The 22,948-nt window shown below is 40.4% G+C and overlaps 1 protein-coding gene across 3 annotated transcripts in view; it reads right to left on the reverse strand.

The window, feature by feature from the left end:
* The window catches only part of zfh2 (Zn finger homeodomain 2), an 84,420-nt gene that overhangs the window by 56,041 nt on the left and 5,431 nt on the right, over nucleotides 1-22,948 (reverse strand). For all 3 annotated transcript variants that reach the window (XM_066284465.1, XM_066284466.1, XM_066284467.1), the window contains exon 2: nucleotides 1,723-4,033. In XM_066284465.1, the coding sequence (XP_066140562.1) occupies nucleotides 1,723-4,000 (2,278 nt within the window). In that variant the 5' untranslated portion in view covers nucleotides 4,001-4,033. The remainder of the gene's footprint in view (nucleotides 1-1,722; nucleotides 4,034-22,948) is intronic.

The following is a 22,948-nucleotide window of genomic DNA, read 5'->3' on the forward strand; positions in this document are numbered from 1 at the left end:
AAGCAAATTTTGCTTTTTAAGTAAGCTCTCTACAACAGCATTTGGATGCTCTGGAAACACGCTAGAAAGCACTTCTTTTTTAATGAAAAAATGTGTATTGGCACAGCCCATTAAACAGAGCACGAAAAAGTTGTATAAACTACTACCTACTTTGGTAAATTGATAATCTAGTTAGTGCAAAGAGTACACAGTTTTAAAACGTTTTTTTTTTATTGTACAAAGTGTTTGCCGTTGCTCAAGTTTGCGGATTTGCGGCTTTACCGGATTTTCAAATCGCTTGACTTTACTTGAAATCAGGACAAGCCCAAGTCGAGCTTCACACATGGCAGTGCTGAGTTCAGGTCAGCTAATAAATTTCTTGAAAAAATATGATTGAAAAATCACTCTGAAGCGCATCAAAATATAAATTCAAAGTTGTTGTAAATGTAAACAGAAGCACAAATATTAAACCTCACAAAAAGCCTGAATATTCTGCGGACAACATCAACGAAAGAGCTCAAAAATTTAAAAACTGCTAAAACAACCCTAAACTGATAACGTCAGGGAAGGGAGATCATCGTTGTAACGGCCAAAATGGAAAAAAAAATTCTTGCAGCATGGCTGCTGTCATCCCATTAAAAACCTCCGAAATGCGCTTATTTTTACAATATTTAGTTAAAGTTTCAGTTCAGCTCATGGATCACCATGCCACCGGGCCCTGTACAAATCTACATTCCAGCAGCAACTCAAAGGCGGGCCATTTATTGGTTTCTTTTTGAAATTGCTATTAAAAATACATTGTTGCATATTTTAAAACAATTTATACTTTATTCAATAAACTATTCCTTTCGATTATTATTTAGGAAAAATGATTTCAGATAAACGATCGCTATGGTAAATAACTTGATAGTGATCAATTTTTTTCAGCCAGTTTCGCAGTACATATTTGATAGTTTGCGGTTCTATTTCATGAAGAACTGGATTAAGTTCAAGTGCGTTAATTGTTTGGGCATCGTTGATGTAACAACGGTCCTTAACGTATTCCCATAAAAAGTAGTCCAGCGGGGTCAAATCACAGCTGCGGGATGGCCAACTAATGTTTCCAAACCGACTGATAACGCTGTAAACGAGTTTGGTATGCAAGAGATGAATCGTTTTTCTGCTTGTGTGACACGTCACTCGATCCTGCTGAAACCAAACCTTAACCAAGTCCAAATCGGCTGATTGCGACCACAAAAAAATTTGTTATCATGTCTCCGTGTCGCACTTTATTTGCCGTATTTTGAAAGAAATACGGATCCATGATATCCCAGTCCGAAACCCACAGTAAACGGTGACTTTTTCAGGATACATTGGCTTTTCTGTGATTACGAGTGGATCTTCGGAACTTCAAAATCTACAGTTTTTGAGTTTCATGGGTTTCACGCACATCTTGGAAAATAGCGGCAATTTTTCGGCCATGTCCTCTGGAGGCGCACTTGAATAGTCTCACTCAGTATAAAAAGAAACAAAAAAATGGTCGTCAGCGCCTGGTGTACGAAACATCATAAAGGAGTCTCAGCGATCATTCAGCCGAAATCGTTTTCCGTGAATAATCAGAAGGAATGCTTTATTCGATAAAGCAAGAATTATTTCAAAATATTCAACGATGTAGTTTTAATCGCAACCACGAAAAGTGACCAACGAATGGTCCCTCTTTACGTCTCTCAACTTCGAAACGTAAGAAAAAAACCAAATCCTCACCTGGCGTCTGCCTCTGTTGCTGTCCACCTGCCTGCTGTTCGACTGGTCCAGGCACCACGTGGAACACCTCCCCAATGTCCGGAGACGACTCCTTCCCTTCAGCCCTCCTCTGTAGCTGGTGAAGCTGTTCCATGTGGAGATGCTTCAGAGATTTGACATGTTGCAGCAATGGCAGTCGCGTGGTGGCGGAGAACCCGCACAAGGAACAATGGAACACTCTCGGTTGGCTGAGCTGGAGTGTGGCACAGCGCTCCATCAGATGTTTGAGTAAAGCGACACCTGCGTCATGTCTACCTGCTGCCGAATGCAGCTGTAGCTTGTGGGCCGAGTTGGTGTAATAATCGCAAGCATTGCAGCGAATCTGCACCCCCCCAGGAGCAGAAGCATACTTAAGCTTCCACTCGTTCCTTGGCCCGCCTTCTTTAACGTGGTTGACGTGCTGCAACCTTTGGAGGTGTTTGTCAGTCTTGCAGTGCAGCTGGAAATTCGCCTTGAGATTCGTTTTGTACGTGCAGAGTTTGCAGACGTAGTGCCCGGCCACCACTGCCAAGATCTCTTGCTCCCTCAGTCTGGTTCTATCTAAAGCTAAGTGCCTCCCCATGTCCTCCAAGGAATCGGATTGGAACACGTTGCAAACGCAACATTGGAAGGTCTTCTCCGGATCCGGATCCGCGGGCTCGGGGGGCGGTTCCATGGTCTCGGGGTTCAGACCTAGATCTGAGTGCGCTGCCATCTCCGCAGGTCCAGCGTGTCCTGGCAGTTGCCCTCCGGTCATCATCTGAATTAGCAATGCTTGATTGTAAGCCATATCCGCCAGCGCGGCTTCAGGTTTATCTCCGAGGCCGGGATACATCCCGTACAAACTCTCCATGTGCTGTTGAGGATGCTGCTGATGATGCAGCGCGCTCAGGGTCTGCATGTGCTTCACATTTTGTTGCAGCACCAATATGTTGTGCGTATGCTTCTCGCTCGTCATGTGTATCCTCAGGTTCCTGGCCACGTTGGTCTCATAATTGCAAACTTCACATCTAAAACTGGGTTTGGGCTTATGCCCGGAACTCACAGGAGAGTGGTGCAAGGTGGGTGCTTTCGGAGATGCTTGCCTCGTCTCCCCATTATGTCCTCCTCCATTCTGTATCTCTTGCATGTTGTTCAAGTGTTTATCCGACTGCATATGAATGCTCAAGTTGCCCTTGGTAGTGGTCGAGTAGTTGCACACCTCGCACCTGTACGGTTTGTAGCCACACGTGTACGTCTCCCCTCTAGCCAGCCGTGGGTGCGGCTGCCCAGCTATGCAATATATACAACTAGTTTCCGCTTCTGGATGTTTCTCCTTCATGTGAATCTCCAGTGTCTCTTGGTATTTGTAGTGCCAGTTACATTTGGGACATTTCAAAGTCTTACAAGAGTTTCTACTATGGACGTTGGCCAGTCCCGCAGGACCCAGCCTCCCTGAGGCCAATATCATTTCGCATCTCTGGCAGTCTACCCCAGAGGGCCTTCCTTGAAGATGCTCCGGGCACACCCCTATCGTCGTTCCTGTCATGAAGGCCGGAGGCGAGGCGAAAGGTGGGCTTGGAGACTTTCCAGGAGTAGTGTGAGGTTGCTGCTGATGCGTAGGCGTTTGCACCCTGTTAGGAATGGATTGTACTAGTTGGGATTGATCCGAGGCCACGGGGCTGCCCAGGGGCTCTAGTAACGAAACCACCGGCCTCTTTTCCGCCCCCACGCACTGTAAAATAGCCCCGCTGTCCTGCGCCAGCACTTCGCGCTCCGCGTCCTGCAGAGACACCCCATGTTCTGAGCTCGCATGGTTCGCGAACGACCGAGCGAACCCGAAGGAGAGTCGACACACAAAACACATGAGAATCGGTTTGATGGGTAGAGAAGCAGGTCGCGGAGGTCTGGCGTCCCTCAGGGCCACCACCCGATAACTGTGCACCGCCGGAAGCTCAGAAGGCCGAGTTGGTTGCCTGAGCATGCGTGATACGTACACAGCCTGCAAGGGAGGACCATTCTCAGGCAGCAAAGATGGGGTCTGATTCTCGCCGTCACTCTCGGAGTCTTCGATGATGTAAGCGGATCCGTCGGGGTTGTAGACGATTTTCCCGGCGAACTGTTCCACGTCCGACGTGGAGGCTGCTGGAGAGGGCAGGCGAGTAGGAGGAGGCGGGGGCGATGCCCCAGGAGCAGCAGGAGGTGGGGAAGCCTCTTGCTCGGGACTCATGGCGGCGTCGGGCCGCGTCGTCGGCTCAGGAGCCGCGGACGACGTGGGCATTGCGAGGCATCACATGGCAGCCTGATCGACGCCCTGAAACAAAAACGACAAGTCAATTTTCCTCAAATCAGATCAGGACAGTTGAGATTATACAGCATATTCCAGTTAAAAAAGGATCGACTTCTTGATCAACCTCTATAGTTGTGATTTCAAATAAAATTATTTCGGGTTATGGTCCTCGTCGAAGCCCTGTAATGAACCAAATTCTTCCCTTGCGTGTGCGAAACATTGAGCACTCTAGGCGGTGCCCATAAAGGTACCAGCGTAATTACTATCGTTACTGCTAATCTTCGCCTGCTTATGAGCCTTTGGGCATCTTTGCCTTTTATCATTTTCTCGAATACGGTTTGTTGCATGTGTGCTCCTCGGAAATAATACCGTTCGTACCTTTATTATTATTACTATTACGGATATTTGAGTCATGATGCAGTATCGATGGTGATGGTGCCCGGCCAGCAGCTGTTGGAGGTTGTACTTGTGGCTGGGAAAAGTGATGGATTTGGCGCTTTGTTAGTTCCTACATGACATTTTTGTTGTGTCTACAGGGAGTTGTAGAGTATAGTGCGCAGCATGTAATACATGGTGGAGCAAAACAATTTGTTCTTGTTTCGAATATTTTTTATCCACCATCAACTACGATCTGCATTCTACTGATCGAAAATATCTAAGTAAAGTTGGTAAGCAGATTGAGTTTTTCAAAATCTAAAACATACGAGAAAACTAAAAATGCGGTCGTCAATTGCGCAATACTTGTTATCGCAATAAATTTTCTTTTATATTCATGAACTATATTAGAATACGTGAACCGGCTCCACAAAGCCTGGGTTTACTCTAATCTAGCCTCTTGACCAATAAGCACATTCACCCCATAATCATCCCCTCCCATCCCTTTCATAACACCCATTAACATCACCCTTTCCGCGACCTTATACATGAGCATAGCTTGAGGTGTATTTGAAGAACGGTAATTACAAGACTTTTGGAAAGGCAACAGGACAATTTGCTTCAGTAACGTTCACGAATTATCGATACTTATCGACCGAATTCGACCCCGAGGGCCTAATGGTTTTCGTCATAATTCGCCTCATCGAGTTGGCAATTTTCGATTTTAATATTAGCCGAGATGCCCCGTCGTGGCCTGCTCGCGCTCCGGACTTAAATACGCTTAACTTTGATTATTGGATCGCCTCTGGGGCTCAATTACATGCTAGAGAGGATCCGGGGTATTGCTAGGGCACTTTTTTGGGGAAAATAATTAAAATCTAAAACCAGGAAGCGAACGTAATTATCATGTTTCTGATTCCCGAATTGCGAGCAAACGGTTCATGTATGACAACGCTAAACAATCTAAGTGAAATAACCACAACCTCATCTACCATGAAATAATAATTATTTTTATGGTTCACAACTAAAATAATTTAATTTCTCTCTCTATCTCGCTCTTTCATCGTAGCGGATAATTATTATTGCTATAATAACAGGATGTCCCTCACGAGAGGTATTTAATATTTTAACAAATTATCTTTACGGTTTATAAACGATGAGGAGGCACAGGTAAATAAATAATTTTCAAACTATAAAAACTTGCTGCCTGTCGCGGCTCTGATACATAAAACCTGAATACAAGAAGACATTTTCTAAAAAAATATTCGTTGAAGACGAGCCATAACTGGACATGGTAAACTGATAAGTTTCCCAAACCACGTCTGAGATTCGCTAAAAAAGGATTTGGGTCTGATACTTCAGAGCAGATCTTTTGTTTATTTAATACAGGGCGCAATCAAAAAATGCAGCCATTGAATTTAAATCCCGAAAAGGCGACTTTTCGTGCCCGATCTGATAACGCTGAGCGAGCTAATCGAGACAATGGCATGGACAGGACAAAGGCCGACGCTGTTTTGTTCGCACTTGTGTCTTTTGTTTGGGTCAAATCGGTCTTATCGCTGGATCTCAGGTTTTCCCGAAACGACACCAACAGTTCACGAAAATACGAACAAACCGCCTAAAACCCTAAAAAAATTAACATCTTGACCATTTTTCAAATTTTCACCCTAATTATGGCTGACGTTGATTAAGCCGTCAGCAAGAATGATGACTTTGGCACCTTTTTAATCATTTTTCTTAATTATCTCCAGGATGTTCTGGTAATTAGATGACTTATACAAACACCGAGTTTTATATGAGTGTGAAGCAACACGCACGGTAGCTACGATCGATGCTGGAGATACATACGGGTGGTACTTTTCACCCGGATTCAAATCTGGTTGACTGGTGGGCCATTTCACGCTTTTCGGTAGAACACCGAACGAAATGTCGACACTCGTATTAGAGATGTGCAGATTGTACAGTTTAGGCTCTAACGATATCATTAGACGCAAAATCGAAAATATTTTAGAAGTTTATACTTTTGCCATTTTCTTTAAAGTTTTTTCGCAGCTTTTAATAAACTCGCTAAGCCATAGTCACATTATAAGGGGTAACCCTGTGCCTGCATCTCTTTCGCCTAGTGAGATATCCCTCGGAGAAATGCATAAAATGATGATCGTTTTTTGAGTTTTCGAAAATTGTGAAAAATAGGTATTTTGTGAAACTTAAAAAATTTATATCCTTCGATGGGGATTTTTCAAATCTCAAACCAAAAGGTGTCCAGTACACCTAATACGCAGGTTATTTGAGGTTAACGTAGAGCGACCTACATAGAGCCAGAAAATGACTAATCACGCTCAATTTGTAACAGGCAAAAATGACTTCCATTTAACCTAATTGAATTAGTTTGTCTTTGAAACGGTGCGTTTCACATTTTTTGTCTGGAATAGTCTTAATTACTTCGAGTGACGCAAGCAGAAATGGTTAAAAGTTGAATATTACAGTTTTTAGCTGATACGTATTCATTAAAAGTTTCGGAATTTCAATTTATTACGATTCGTAACACTGTTTCTTTGGACCGGTCGCCGGTTTGTTAAGGCAAAATATGTAATTAATAATAAAATAATGTGGACGACGAAATTTGTTGTTCCCGGTTCGATGCGGGCGATTTAGGGCGATTTGCGCCCTCAATGACCGCAACGCGATGGTCACTATAGGGCGCAAACCGAAACTAGGGTGCGAATAAGGAATAACATGAATGGTCATTTTTCTTCAATGGGAGCCCCGTTAGGGACGGTCAGCGTGTTTCTACAGGGGCGGATTTCACCCTTTAAATTCGTCCAAGGCCACTGCCCATCTTTCGTTTCAACGGCGACCAGGTGTCTTGAGAGTAATGAAGACAACAAAGAACAAATTCATTACTTAAAAGCTGTCGTGTGATTTGGTTGTTATTTAATTTCACACATTGATAACGGCCGCTAATTCCGAACCAATAATACTTTCAAAGATAAACAAATAATGGTTCCGAGATAATGGTACCCGTCTGAGGCTTATGTGCAACTTAGACGAGTTTACACAGCTTGCATTATTTCTAGATTAGACGGCTTGTGACTAATAACGATTGTCGTTGAAGACTATCCGATAATCCCTTTCGGTTGTAGCACTTTGAACCCCATAGATGGATTTATTGACGATACACCGGAAACACCAGACGATTACCATGAGTTTGTTGACACTTCAGAACAGTCTTACAGGCTAAAGTGTAGCGACTGAAATTTTTCTAAGGAAATGATCGATTTGCGCTTAACTTAACCGCTACACCCTGTATGCTTTTCACTTTCCTGCCATTGGAAAGTTCGAACAAATATCTCAGCAGCTCATTATCGGCACTTTGATAGTTCCAGCCCGAACGAGTTCGAAGTGATTGAAAAAAATGCATTGAACTGAATGGCCTCGAACCTTTATAAAATGCCTTTTGAGTCTGTGTCAAGTCAACAGTCAACACAGTCATAAATGTCAAATTCTTGAACCTAACCCAACTTTGATAGTATTGACAATATGAGAGCATTATTGACATTATATCTTAACAGATTTAAAATTGACTTGCAGCAACTATAGGAGACGCTGAGAGTGGCCTAGGTTTATCTCTAATACACGTATTATGTATCTAAAAATAGCTAACGGTTTTTAAGATATCGAGGCGTTAAATCTGCACTATCATTACAGTTAAGAATCTAATTTAATTTTACTAATATTTGGAGGACTCAATTTTTTTTTAACTAGAAAAATGTGGAGTTTTACGCCGCCGCAGTTTCCTTTGAAGGAGTTTTTGCACACATATTTTAATGATAAAATGTTGAATAAAATGTGTTGCCTGAGTCATTCTTAGGGAGGTCAGATTTGCAATGAGACGCTTTGAGCAGAAGTGGGTGTACCCACAGAGTGATCTTCGGTTTTGAAATATCGAAACCTAGCGGAACGGTCTTCATTAGAGAGTTCTTAGTAGATACTATTGAAATAAAAATTCTTCAATGGTCACAAGTACCTTTGTTTAACGAAAAACAACTTGTACTTATTTGATGAGACTGACAAGAATATGATTTACCGCAAGTCTTCCTCCGCAATTGTATGTCTATACTGCTGCCAACTAAATTACAAAGCAATTGAAGTTTCGTGCCCCATTCTTGAATAATATCATGTTTAAAAGTATTTAAAGACAAAACGCTGATGAATATAATGAAAACGTTATGCCAGCAACGACAATAGAGCTAATTTGTCCCCGTAACAGGCGAATTTAACGAATCCCCCATTAGAAATGCAATTATTTCCATTTAATGGAGGACAAAATTACGCTTGATGGAGTCGCGGCTTAATAAGCCCCCGTTTCCATCCTCATGGAATTTTCATTCTTCTGTATGATGATTATTAATGGGAACCTAACCTAGGAAACACGCCACGTAATTATTACCCACCGAACTGGGTGAAATTACATATTAAAAATTTTAATGGCCACAGGTACCCAAAATCTATATAGGACCCCGTTTTGCGTCTCAGGGCGCACAGCAAAGCACCAATTTTGGGAAAAGATAATTCATAATTAGAACCCATTATCGACCCGATTTGACGGTTGGGGCCCATTGATGGCGCCTTCTATAGGCCGTTTCCTAATTTTTTAATAAGGCCCTTTTTCATTCATGCCGAGTCTTGGGACGTTTTAATTCATAAAAGATTGGGATAAATGAGAGTCATGGACATAAAACACCTGCAAATTGGATAATTATCTTCTTTTTACATTTAGCAAGAAGAACCTAAGTTGGTTGTGGCGACAGCCTTTAGGTATCTGAGAACCCGAGTTTTATTTAGAAGCCCTCATTGGCTCTGATTGAACTTTAAAGTTATTTTTATTTATGTTTTTATTTATTAATTTTTCTTTTAACAAAAGACTTACATGAGAGCACAAATTCGAAAACTAACCAATTTCCTATCAAAAAACAAGATCTTTCATTGGTTACGTGCTATTTAACTGAGTTTGTATTGAATTTTTTTTTAGCAAATTTATACCTGTTTTTTTTTCGAAAACTAATCGACAGATTTTGAATCGCAATACACCACTCGACGTAGTTTTGAAAGACCTTTAATGTGAGGTGTCACTTGACCCATGTGTGCTTTTTTTTTAATTGTCCATTTTTCGCTGACCGTCATGTAAGCAACATTGAAAAGAGTAAGCAAATCTCAAATGATCTCTTATTTAATGCTGTTTTTGAATTAAAAAAAAAAAATTGTTAGAAAATTAAAGGGGAGGTAAACTTATACCGGCACTACATTAACGCAATTAATTCACATATTTAACATTTTCAGTTTTTTCAGCAAAAAATACGACTAGAAAAGCACCTTAATTTTCAAGTCATTATGGCGAAGTCTTAGAGTAAAAACGCAACGTTTCGAAAATGGATTCACTGTTCGGCCAGATCAGTCTCAAGAAGAGTAGACAGGAGGAGGACCTCTCCAGAGAGCAAATAAACTGCGCTTCCAATTACTCATCAAAGATATTTGCAGTTATTTGGAGAACAATTTTGAGATTCTCTTGAAAGTATTTGCGTTAAAATCAATAAGTCACTAGAGACTGAACTTGTATGAGTAAGATTAGTAGCAAAGTGACCCCAGTGGTCCACAACCGGAAGGAGAACCCCGACCATCCACGTCCGAAAATGTACGCCAACGATACAAGTGCGAAAACTGACTCGGGTCGGATATGGCCTAAAGGCGCACCTAGGATGTCCACTGTAAAAAACGACATTCCGGCCTCTAATTACGAAAAGGGGACCAATTCCGGCCAGGAACATCGGCCTTAAGATCTGGACAATAGGGTTCCTTTACCTGACATAGGCGGCTGGATCCCCCAATCGGCTTAGACAACACGGGTCCAGCCGCAATAACGGCCTTCTGCCACGAGAGATGACATCCAGACCTGGATTACTAGACTCAGGGACTACCCTGTATAATACATTGGCTATTTAACTGGAGACATTATCATACGCGGCTCCGATATTTTGTGAATCACAAACCATTTGACGCTTATAGAATGACTTTCTAGTTGATCCTAATAAATAGATCCAGATATATACCGAGTGTCTATACCATTGATTTTACAGGTCGAAACGTGATCATTAGACTAAGCTTACAACTCACAGTCTTCGAGCAGAACATTGTTGGATGTGTTTAAGCGAAATCTGGTAAAGAAAAGTTATTAGGGGCCCCGAATCCAGTTGTTGGTGCAATGCAATGGGGCTGTCATCGTCATATCGTGTTTGATAGTTTGGTCACTCAGTATAAAATTTTGTACTGATAAAACTCCCTGTATGGCATATGGTACGCGTTAGTGGATCCTGGTGTCAGGATGGTCTCAGAAGTATCCTACCTAAGATTTAAAGAAAAAAAAATTGGAAAATATTAAATTAGTTTTCAACATAATTTCCTTTGAGAATGTGGTGCTTTCTCAGCAATATTTTATGGTTTTATACCCTGTTTATAGTAAAAATTTTGAAATGTTTCAAAATAGACGACAACCCGGACTCCACCTCTTCATTATTGGCGAATCTCTTTCACCGAGCCTTTTTTTCCAAATTTGCAAAGTAATCTAAGTGGGTTAAATCTAGCAAATAGAGAGGGTGAGGAAAAATTCGAAACCAAGTTTGTTAATTTTGGTTATCGCGATGACGAAAGCGTGGGTTGGTACGTTGTTTTGGTGAAATAAGACGTTCTTTTTCGCCAAATGCAGTCGCTTTTTCCAAATTTCTCAATACTACAATAAATTTTCGTAATATTCTCCAATTATTATTTTTTCTTTAAGGAGATAGTCAATAAAAGTTATCACACGTGCATTAAAAAAAACTGACGCCATCCCTTTTCCTGCAGATGGAACAGTTTTCCTCTTCTTGGTAGCCGATTCCCCCTATGAGTCCATTCTTTTGACTTCTCTTTCATGTCAAGTGTGAAATGATGGATCCATGCTTCATCCATGGTTCATTATGAATCGACTCAAAAACTCGGCTTTATTGCTGAGCAACTTTGCCAATACCTCTTTTGAAACCTCCTTCCAGCCCTGTTTTTATCCAATTGTGAGTAGCCGCGGCACCCATCTTGCGAACAGCTTTCTCATATTCAATTGTTCGGTCAAAATGCGATGTCCAGTACTTTTTGATACGACCATCACGTCCAGTAACTCGCACAATTTTAACCGATGGTCTTCCAGTACAGTTTCGTGGATTTTCACCACAACTTCTCGAGTGGTCAGATCTGGAGTGGTCGGATCTGGAGTGTCGGTGGGTCGACCGCTGCGAAGTTCGAGTTGGAACTCGGACAACCGCGTTTAAACTTTGCCTCCCATTATTTTGCAGTTCTCAAAGAAGGACCAGATTCCCTCAGAACAGAATCTAACTCTCCTTTGATGTTGGATGGACCAAGACCTTTCAAATGAAATGATCGAATCACCTATCGATAAGAAATTTTTCCGTGTTCATAAAATGGCTAAAAGCGTTCATTAAAAATGGCTTCAGAACAAAGACAAATCGACGGAACACACTCAAACTTTAGATATAAGCTTTTTTAAGATTAAATCTTTGTAATATACGCAAAATTCTAACTAAAAAATTGCCATCTATGTGCCAGGTCGGGTACTTCTGGGACTATCCTCGCACCTTAGAGGAAGTTAAACTGCCTCATAAGCCGAGCTTTACCAATTGATTGTTGTGAACCTCGGTATAAACCATATGTCTTAGTCAAAAGAGTGTCTTCTTCAAAGGCCGATGTTCAATGGCGGCCATTAATTTTTACACTTAGACAGTTTACGTAATTAGTACCAGGCAATCAGTGTTTGTTTTGTGAACGAGCTGCTGATGTCCGCTCCTTTGTGTTATGATTACATTTACATTGCAACACGTTTCGTTTTCTCTATCTAACAAACTAATGCGGAAATATCTGCGGATTAACAAATTTCGATTATTACCCGTAAAAGTAATTTGAAACATGTAATGTCGCAAAAAGCAGCAATATCGCCCACTTCCTTATAAGAGCTTTTATATTCACGCAAATTTTTGAAATATCGATCGAGATCACGTTCGGAATTATTCAACTGTTATAATGGGTCATTATAATTTTTTTTCTCGGTTGTCCGTTTCTTTGGGAGTTTTATAATTTTAAAATAGAACACCGTTAAAAATTGTGACTAAACAAACCAGCTGGCGTTTTATAATTACCTATAATTAAAACGACTTTTTGTCCGAGTTACGAGTAATTTGACCATGAAATTAACCATTTCGGTTCCTTACAATTAATCATTAACCCATTCCCTGTTGTTTATGGTCTTCTGCGGTTTCCTTATAAAAATTGTTAATATTTTGATATGATTAGGCGGGGTATTAGATAACGTTTGCCCTCGGCGGAGGCGGACTGTCCCAATTTGGATAAAAAAGACAATACTTTGCCCAGCACCGTGTCCGAAACTCTGCGTATTGCAACGCCTAATTAGATACATAATTTTGGCAGGAAAAAGAACTAAATTTCACGCTTTGGTTGGCTTCGATGACCAAATAAATAGGAGATTTCGTTGCTGGCACGTCACTGCCCGATGTGCATATATACAGGCTCAGGACCCATACAGGAAGATTTATAATAAGCCCGCAAAAGTTGATTCAATATTTATTGGGAATGGGAAATATGTGAAATCTCGCCTTGGCATCGACGGACATTCTAAACAGGAATCCGCGGAAGATCATTTAAATACCTTTTGGTCTTCGCCGAAGACCGAGACGGAGGACGAAGAACTGCCGCTGGGTATGTTACGAAATTCTTGCCCATTTCTGTCTCATGCTTCCAACTATCAGAAAATTTCTTGTTTACATATTCATCGACTTTTTGTCGTCGATCCAATTTGTAATGAGCCTGACAAAAACTCGAATATAAAGAGCATCAGCCAATTGAATAGGAAACCACACAGACTAGACACAAAGACTACTGCCGATTTGAACCTGATGGCTGTTGCACTTAACTGTCTATAAAGCCGCAAAAAAAGGTACCAGTAATACAAAACAGTTTTGAAGATTCTGGTTCGGCTGTCCTGTGGACGTAGCCGTTGATTTAAATTTAATCTCCCTCATAAATACTCATAAGAAGTACTAAAAACACTCATAAATAAATAGCTAACAGAGCCATTTATGTACTTTTATGTCGGCCCTTATCCCGCTCAACCTAATCTAGCCCATCTCACACTGTCGTGTATAACAACCTAATCGGGTGACAGGATGACAAATGACATGCATTATGTCATGTCACTGTCAATACTTACTTCGCAGGCTGTACGAGAACTTGGTCTGATTTTAAGCAATTTTTGAATAGAACGCTAGTGCGAACAACGTTAATCACTGCTAACCTCTGAGCGTAGTTTATTTCACATAGATCTGTATGAACTAAATATACGAGTTAAAATAACGCTGTAAAGTATTCAGGTATTGTTACACTCCTCCCTGCAAAAAGACTTTCTTTCTAGACGTGATTCTGTTACAAATTTAGAATTAAGTCGGTCAGCATCAATCCGATTTTATCCATTTTCATCACACGCTTTTCTTTCAACTATCTCCTAATAAACGCCAATCAAATCAAAGACAAAGTTCTTACTCATATCCTTTAGATATCTCATAAATCCTCCCACGAAGCTCCAAAAAGTAATCAATTTAGGCTATGCTCTATTAGGGTTTGTTACCAATATCTCATGTCCAACTGATACTTAAGATCCGGTCACGTAACAAAACATGTTTTCGAAAATTTTTCAATGTATATCGAACATAAATAACTGTATTGGAATTATGGGAAACATATCTACTTCGGCAAGTTCGACTCTCAATGTTGCTCCTGTGTGGACCGTCTTCGGGAGTTAACTATAAATTCTCCTGTAAAAGTATTGTGCTTCCACACGTGATTCCACTAGAAATTCAACATTTAGTTGGTTATTTACTTCAGCAATGTATCAATTTTTCCTCAAAATACCATGCACACACACCTACACATATCCAACAAGTAGTTGATCCAATCGACACTGTAGTCCCAAAGCTTCCTTTATTTAAATGGATTTTCTTTCCAGGAAAAATTTCAATACAAACGAGTTTTGTCATCATCAAGTTTCAATTTCATGCAATTCTCCTCCCTCAAATATGCCAAAAATATCTCCTTTAACAAGAAGTCAATCCTACTACGCTGTAGTCTAATGTTGATGCTCCCTATGCTTAAGACTATTTTCTTTCCACATGAAATTTTAGTTCATATGAGTATTGTCATCATCAAATTTCAGCTTCATGTAATTCTCCTCCATTAAACATGTACACAATCTCTTCTGGAAAAAGTAGTAAAATCGACTAATGCTGCGATTTAATGTTGATGCTTCGTATGCTTAGGACTATTCTATTTCCAAGCGTGATTCTATTACAAATTTTGGTGATCTCATTACAAAATCAATTGCTGAGCCTTTAATTAGTACTTTACTTCCGCCTTAACTTCCGCTTTGTCATTTCTTCCTCCGAATTCCCTGCACATGCCTACTTATATCAGATCGGTAGTTAATCAAATCGACATCGTAGTTCCCAAGTTTTTTTACTTAAATGTAGTTTCTTTCCAGACAAGATTTTCATACAATCGAGTTTTATCATCGTCAAGTTTCAAATTCATACAATTTTCCTCCCTCAAATATGCTTAAAATATCTTTTGTATGCTTAAGACAATTTTTGTTTCAGGCCTGATATTATTACAAATGTTTTCGATTCCACAACAAAATCAATCAATGAACATTTAATTGGTACTTTACTTCCACCTCAACTTCTGCTTTGTCACTTCCTCCTCGAAATTCCCCTCACATGCCTACTTGTATCTGCGAAGTAGTCAATCTAGTCGACGCTGTAGTCCCCAAGCGTACTCTACTTAAATGGATTTTCAGTCCAGATGGAACCTGAATGCTAATGAATGCTGTCAGCATCAATTCATATTAATCTACTCCATGGAATGTGCTCAAAATCCCAGTTAAACACCATCTTGAAAAAGTAGCCGATCGAACCGTTGCTCTAGTCAAATGCTGATGCCCCTGGGCCTTTGCCAGGCGGAATTTCATTACACATTTTTTGAGTCGTCCTAAGGGTGGCTGTTCTATTTCCCTCATACATTCCTCATGTACATCATTTTCTGGCACGGAGCTGAGTGTACCCACCGTTGATATCCGCAAAACGGTGAGAAGTAAACATTTAACCCCCCGTACCGCAGTAACGAACCACTTGTCGACTTACGTTCTTTTATCGATGTGCATATTTCTTGCACTCTGAAAAGCTTTGAAAAATCATCAGATTCTTATCTTCACCTGTAGAAACGCTTCGGCGGTAGCAGAAGCCCATCATCCTTGGAATGCTTAAAGGTAGGCAGCCCAGTTACGTAATTTTGACCGCAAGTTTATCGAATTAAATCGACCTTGCGTAAACTGACAAAAAGCGACAATTGACCAAAGGAAACCACCGAAAATTTATTTAATCCCGCCTCGGTCAAGCTCGGACATGCGTGACTATCTCGATGGTCTGCCCTTGCGTGTCCACCGGTGATTACGCCGCCAATCATCCAGAATTGCCTTTTCGGTAAATTAAAATCGCGCTCTATTTGGGCCCCAAGGCATCAATCCGGGGGTTACATTCTAAACTGAGACTGGGAAAGAGGGCCCTCGGACACACAAAGTTGAAAAATTGAATTATATCCCAATAATAGAATCACGTACCGACTGACATACGCTCGTATAAAGATCATAAAAATGTATGGGGTCGTAAAGATCCCTATATCGAGTGCAGCCAACATACATTTTATATTATTCCCTTATTGAGTTCTGAGCGGGTTTCAATTACTACCAGCCAAAGATTATCCATAATAATAACGCGTATGTCCAGATAGTACGTACTCATCGTCTAAACTTATTTGGACCGCATGGGAATCTCAGTCAAGTTTGCCCGCGAAGGGGCAACTTTTTGGTGGAACCCGGTAAACGTGAGTGAAGCTACCGGTGGTACCAGCCTACACAGATGGTGCCAAGAAGAACCGAGACTCGGACACGCCCTAACAGAAACAAATGATGCGTCAGACGGTGCATGGCACACTAAATATTAATAATTCCACCGGGTTTCGTCTACCTGAAGGCCTACAGCCCGCATTTGTGTAATTTACACTAAACAGAAGTGACGACAGGTGAAGAAGCGGCAAAAATGTTGATTGAGGGAGGGTGGCGTTATAGCTAAATTATGCACACTTTGTTGCACCTTGGATATATGGGCATTTCCATGCCTGGGGAGTCCCCCAAGGATCCAGAAGAAACTTTCCGCCGTGCCGACTACAGGATCTGTACCCGTCAGATCAAACTACGTGTCTGTTTCGGGAGCTCAACCGTGGCGATCTCGGCAACCATAGAAGATTCGAGGTCGGTTGGACTGGTTCAAAGGAGCGCGATTTGGAACTTCGCTACTAGGTCGTTTTGAAATTTGAAAAATTCCGACTGGTTTTGAAAAAAGCTGAAATTTTCGTAAAACGTTTTTGCCTCGTCCGCAGCTTATTTGGCGACGTAGTTCTGTTGCGTGAGCTTTTCTTCTTCTGCAACGTTGCCAAGTGGTATTTGAAATCCGACGTTTCGATTTACAAGAACCGCCATCAACGTGGTCTTGGAAGCCTGACTGTAAAAATGTGAAAATTCACCTATTGTTTAAAAACGTTCTCCTAGATCACGCACCTTGCACCTACCTGCTTCAGCGGAAGGTGCGTTTGTGACGACTTCAGATGATCGGTCTTAAACAAAGTAAATAATTTTGAAGAGCTCAGAAGGACACTAGAAGAGGCATTTTGGAGTCAAATTGTACGCCTGCAATCCTGAAGACAGTAAGCCACCTGATGAATTTATTAACCTTATTGGCCTTAACGGCCGGCATCTGTTAATAGCAATTCATCATGTCTGTTTTGAGGTATGGTAAACGTAAATAACAGTATGGTGTAACGAAAAAGAATAATAATTATTTAATTTTATTGATTTAACCGATGCGACATGTTGAATATTACGTCACAATAAGTAAACAACTTAAAATGTAAAATAGTTTCAGTAAATTTCACACGCTTACACAAGTTTTGCTAAACATCCTTGAATTTTCACCCGCTTATTGTCACAATGCAGTCCGAATATTGAAGCACATGTGTCTAGTCAAAAGAACTCTTAACTGACTTAACACAAACCTCCATTTTTTATATTTTAAGGGCCCCCGTCTGTTCAGTGTTAACTGTACAATTAGCAAACTTAGGATGCGTCGGTTAAGGCCGTTTTCGACTACACCTATGAAGAATAAAAAGAGCACCAATATTTCTATGGTCATTAATAAGTAAGGTCGGTATAGTGACGTTTGCTGAGTCATATTGTCGTAAAGACTGGAAGATTCTATGTGGCAATACTTGTAAAGTCAGGCTGTGAAAATATGTGGTCGGTGGTCATCAATCATCACCAATTGACGCAAATGGTCCCTTTCCGAAAAAAGTTACCGGTCAGTAAAGAGAATGAACCGTTTTCTCTTCAGAGTCACAGGAACTTCACCGTCAGTCGGATTCCGGGTTGGCGAAATGAACCATAGATAGGTGCGTGGGAACAGAGCTTACGCATGGCAGTAAGTCCCATTGGTACTTCAAACCGAATTGTTTTTTTATTAAAAAAAAAATAGCGCTCATGTGGAAAAATGGTTCCGTGAACCTCGAACGCCTCCATTGAGCATTTAATTTTTGTTTCAGGTTAAACACCCTGTATAGTTCAAAGCAGCGGTCCAGAGCTGCGACGTCTGAGAAGCAAGGGGAAATAGTAAAAGTCACGTATCATAGGTGCCACCCGAAGTGCTCATGTTACGATGGCGCCACACCAAAAACAGCAGTCCAAACATAGTTTCGTTCACAGTCACTTGATAATCAAGCAATGATGTTAAATAGGGTTATAGAGCGTCACCGGGAATAATGAGAGGAATCAGCGGGATATAAAGGCTTTATTCCCGCTTCCTGTTAGTAATCTCGTGGTTAAATATGCGGTCGCGACTATGAAGACTCGAGTTTAATAACTTTTCCAAGTCCGATATAGTAGGTATGTTTCAGGAGACCTTATGCGTGGTAATGGACAGTGGGCGTGGACAAAGTAGGTCGGAGGACTTCCACCCCTCCTGCGACTCGGGACGTAAACATTTCCTTTAGGGAATAATGGCTATCCTGAAATGTGCGTACCCCTCATCATGCACACATCAGAACTGTAACAATTCATTCACCATTATTGGTCAATTTTCAACTTTTACACAATCCTATACGGAGTGATCTACTATATTTGCAACCGTGGATTATCCCGTTATTGTCGGGCCTACAAAAACCTTTAAATTAATAAAGTTTTATATCTTCCTCTAAATAATTACAAATTGAACGATCGAGCTCGCAAATTTTTTTGACCAGTTTAAATTGACCACCCCGCATGTTTTTACAGAAATCCGACGTCCGCCTCTCTTTATTTCAAAAACGCAAATATTTTTGTATTTGTCTCTAGCCGTTTTTGAGATTTGGTATTTTTGGTCTATCAACGTTAAGGAGCCTAGCTATGGTCAAACAGCTTAGGTTTGCTCAGTCATATTGTTCTTGCCAAATCATAGGAAAAAATCACCCCGTGAAAACCTAGTGTTAGTTTTGCAAAAAAGTATTACTGTGAAGGGATAGGGCGTGAAACTGCCCTTCACTGGTCTATAATTCAATGACATACTTTAATAGTCGAACTAAGATTGACCCCAGGGTTATTGTCTCGCACCCAAAAAATTCCTGTATCTCAGAGAACCGGTCCCATGCAAAATTACAAACTCTTAATGCTGATGATTAAGCCTAACGGTACAACCTATCGGATAACATAAACGCAACAATAGCATCCACTAAATCCACCAAACAATCAATAAAACAAATGTCGAAATTTCCGGTTATAGTCGATGTGTAGGATTGCGTTCTCGATTTTCACGGCGCGTTCTTGGATTTCACCCATCTCTCTCTGGCGCCCATGTACGACCCGAAACCGAGAGAGATAATGCGATGTTTTACGAAAAACTTTCACCGCACGGGCGTCCGTAAAAATAGTTTTATTATCTCGATCTGACTGTGGATTCCCTCAAGGTTATATATCGTAAAATTATACGATCCGAACGATATGGGATTTCGGTAGTGTCGTGTTTGATCGCGGAAGATGGCGCGGAAATCGATTTTATATTGGACTATATGGGGCACTTAAATCAGGCCTTTCGCAGGGTTCTGAAAAGCAGCTTTGCAAACCTCACAAGTCAAGCGCCGTTTGCGCAAACACACCGTAAACATACATACTTAATAGCTTTCCAAACTAAGCAAAGCATTAATTAAAATGCAGGATTGTAATTTATTATTTCTGTATGTATGCATTGTACTGTTAATTAGATGAGTCCCGCTCATTAGCACGCACAATGCAACCACCAATCTTAAGAGTTATATGACCATCTTTACCTCTCGTACGCGTAGGACTAGTTTGTTGAGGACTAGAAGTTGCAGCCCACAGCACCTGTAGGGCAAAACGTCTTGAGGCGGTGACGTCATCCAGAGTAGTCACACTTTAAGTGCATTACTGTAAATGCCTTGCAAAGGCGTAATTACAACAATTATCGTTACAAGGGATATATTCCGCATGTTGCTCATATCGCTGCTATTAAAATTGCAAAAACGTTAACGCCCGAGGCTGGGATGATAACTTGCAAAATGTCGTAACCATACTGTTTTAATAATAAGAACCAACCTGGTATTTGGTCCTAACTGGAGAGCAAAAACAAATAATGACGTTATAGGTAACTCAAGTTGTTGCATGCAATGTAAGAGATTTAGAGATTTAATGTGCATGTTTAAAAGTGTCAGACACGGCGTTAAACATTACGAACCCTCTCGCCTGAGCCGCATTTCAGTAATTACAATATTTTACTGGTTTTGGACACCCTCCCAGCTGGACGCCCCTGGTCCGGCTTGTTTATGCGACTTCCAGTGGCGCTTTATGGGATCGTTTTTGTCGTTGGCTCGGGAATGCACGTGTTTGGTCCACTGGGTGCGTTTTGTTATTGGTTTGCCGGGATCTTTTCAGATTCGCTTATAAATTGGGATTGATTGTTGGTACAGATGTTAATACTAGCATATAAATAGACGAAATTGGCAACTTGCATCGAAACCGGCTTCTAAATAATTTATAAGTTACGGCAGGAAATGATACATCTCAAGTTAAATTTATTTAACGGCTAAATGCACACTACACAGGGTGCTTGTTTATATCTCGAAATACATCAACTTTTATATTTTACCCGAGGTCTACAAAGGTTATTATAGCAGCTACCAAAAAATTGTTCATAATCTCGTCAATCACCCACAACTCCCATATTTATAGTGTTAAATTTTTTGTCTGCAGTCAATAAGTTTTGACCTACCCTGTATAAAGGTAATTAGCAGATCTTCTCGCGGAGTTTTTAAGGTGTAACTTTGACTAAAAATTAAGTACCGAAAAAAAATGTCCTTGCGGATTGCAAAAACTCTATGAGACCCTTAAATTGCACATCTTTACCTAGAGAGAAGAGATTAAAGAGCGTAGGCTAAAATTCATAAGAAATTATGGCACTTGATGTCTTAAAGTAAGCGTTTGTCATCCCTTGTAAGATTCTGAACGTGAATTCTCATAACACATTTGTACATGATTCACATTTCCTAAGAAAATAAAAATATAGGAAGTTGCCTATTTTCCGGCAAATAGCGGGCCTACTTATCTTAAAAAATAATGACGATAATTAAAAATGGCTTAACCTGTTTTTACTGTTGTTTTCCCCTATTTGTTATAAGTCTCACCCACATGATTGGAGATGATCCAAATAAGTTTTGCCAAGATGTTAGAGAATGTGACGTTATAAAAAATGCACAGAGTGTTCCAAGTACCTAAAGAGATAATTTGAAAACACACACCGGAACATCTCGGTAATCAATTTTTCTAAGTGATACTGAAAATCGAACTTTTTATCTTATACGTTAGCTGCATATGCCTAGAAGACCGAATGTTCATCATGAATTCGGTAAAAATTTAACGAAATAGTTTTCATCAAAATGGTGGAACGCGTCAAATATCGCTTTTAGATCTGCATTTTTTGACGGGAAGCGACATGTATACAGGGTTACCCATGTAGTAGACAAATGCACTTTTCAATTTCTTTTCCTTATGGAACTTCATATATGTTATGACGTTTTCGAGTTCTTTGAGAAATTCTGAACATACCTCGGGTAACATACCCATGTCTGAAAACAGTTTTCGAAAAAAATGATAAAAAATAGAAATAACGATACAGCTATTAATACTAAAAAACAACAACATAAACTACTGCAGTCAAACGTATAAAATGTTGGAACTGTGCCCCGTTGACTTCCTGACAGTATGCAACTCAGAATTCGAATTCCACCGTAATTATCCCTTTCACCCTATCCATCGGAAAATAAATAAATATATATATATATATATATATATATATATAATAAATAAAAATATTTATACTTGAAATATATTCAGAATGTCTCAAAGAACTTAAAAACATCATAATATACATGGGGTTCCAAAAAAAAATGAAAAAGTGCATTTATCTACAACGAATTTATGCGGGACTTTTGGTCCTCCATGTACCATTACGAACATGAGGAAGATCGCTAAGATATTTTAGTGTGCACACTCGAGATTAGAGGGGTTTCAAGGCATTTTCGAGATATTCTGAGGCATTTTGGTGAATAAAAACGTCATTGCCACTCGCAGTTGCTCTTCTTATCCTATTCAAGCTTATTAAGAACTTATTAAAATCAATTGTTTTGTTACCATTAATAATTCACAGCAAGTCAATAGAAGACACGAACGACAATGTAACATTAATTGATAACATCAATTAATGTTACACTCATTGCGGAATCTTACCCTTCATCGTAGCGATACGTTTTAGAGCTTATGTTAAAAACCGATAAATCCAGCTTTGAACCCTAAGGTCTAAGCCTCAAATAACTTCCTAAATCTCAATTCTGGAAGTCGAGAATGTCAAGAAACAGACAAGAATCATTAGATTTTTAATCTCGATTTTACTCGTAAAATCCGTATGCACATGTCAATATCTCAAAAACAAGCATCAGACATTCGGTCGCGAAACTTTTAAACAAAACCCCGCGTTTCTTACAGTCTCCGCGTCCATCAATCCTCCTGCTGCCTGCAACCTGTTTTCCCAGATTCCTGACGCGATAAAGGCGGCAATAATTACCCGAAATCGCCTTTTTGGTCCTTCGGACCGTCCAATAGTGACCACGTTTACGTCGCCACAATTATTTCGGATACTTAATATCTTGGGACACATGCACATTACGTTAACATGGGAACAAGAATAAGGCACGTATCGCTCTGAAAATATAGCCATTGACCCATTAGGCGGCCATTTGTCGAAATGGAGA

The sequence above is a fragment of the Euwallacea fornicatus genome, chromosome 7, assembly GCF_040115645.1.
Source record: "Euwallacea fornicatus isolate EFF26 chromosome 7, ASM4011564v1, whole genome shotgun sequence".
Lineage (NCBI taxonomy): Eukaryota > Metazoa > Arthropoda > Insecta > Coleoptera > Curculionidae > Euwallacea > Euwallacea fornicatus.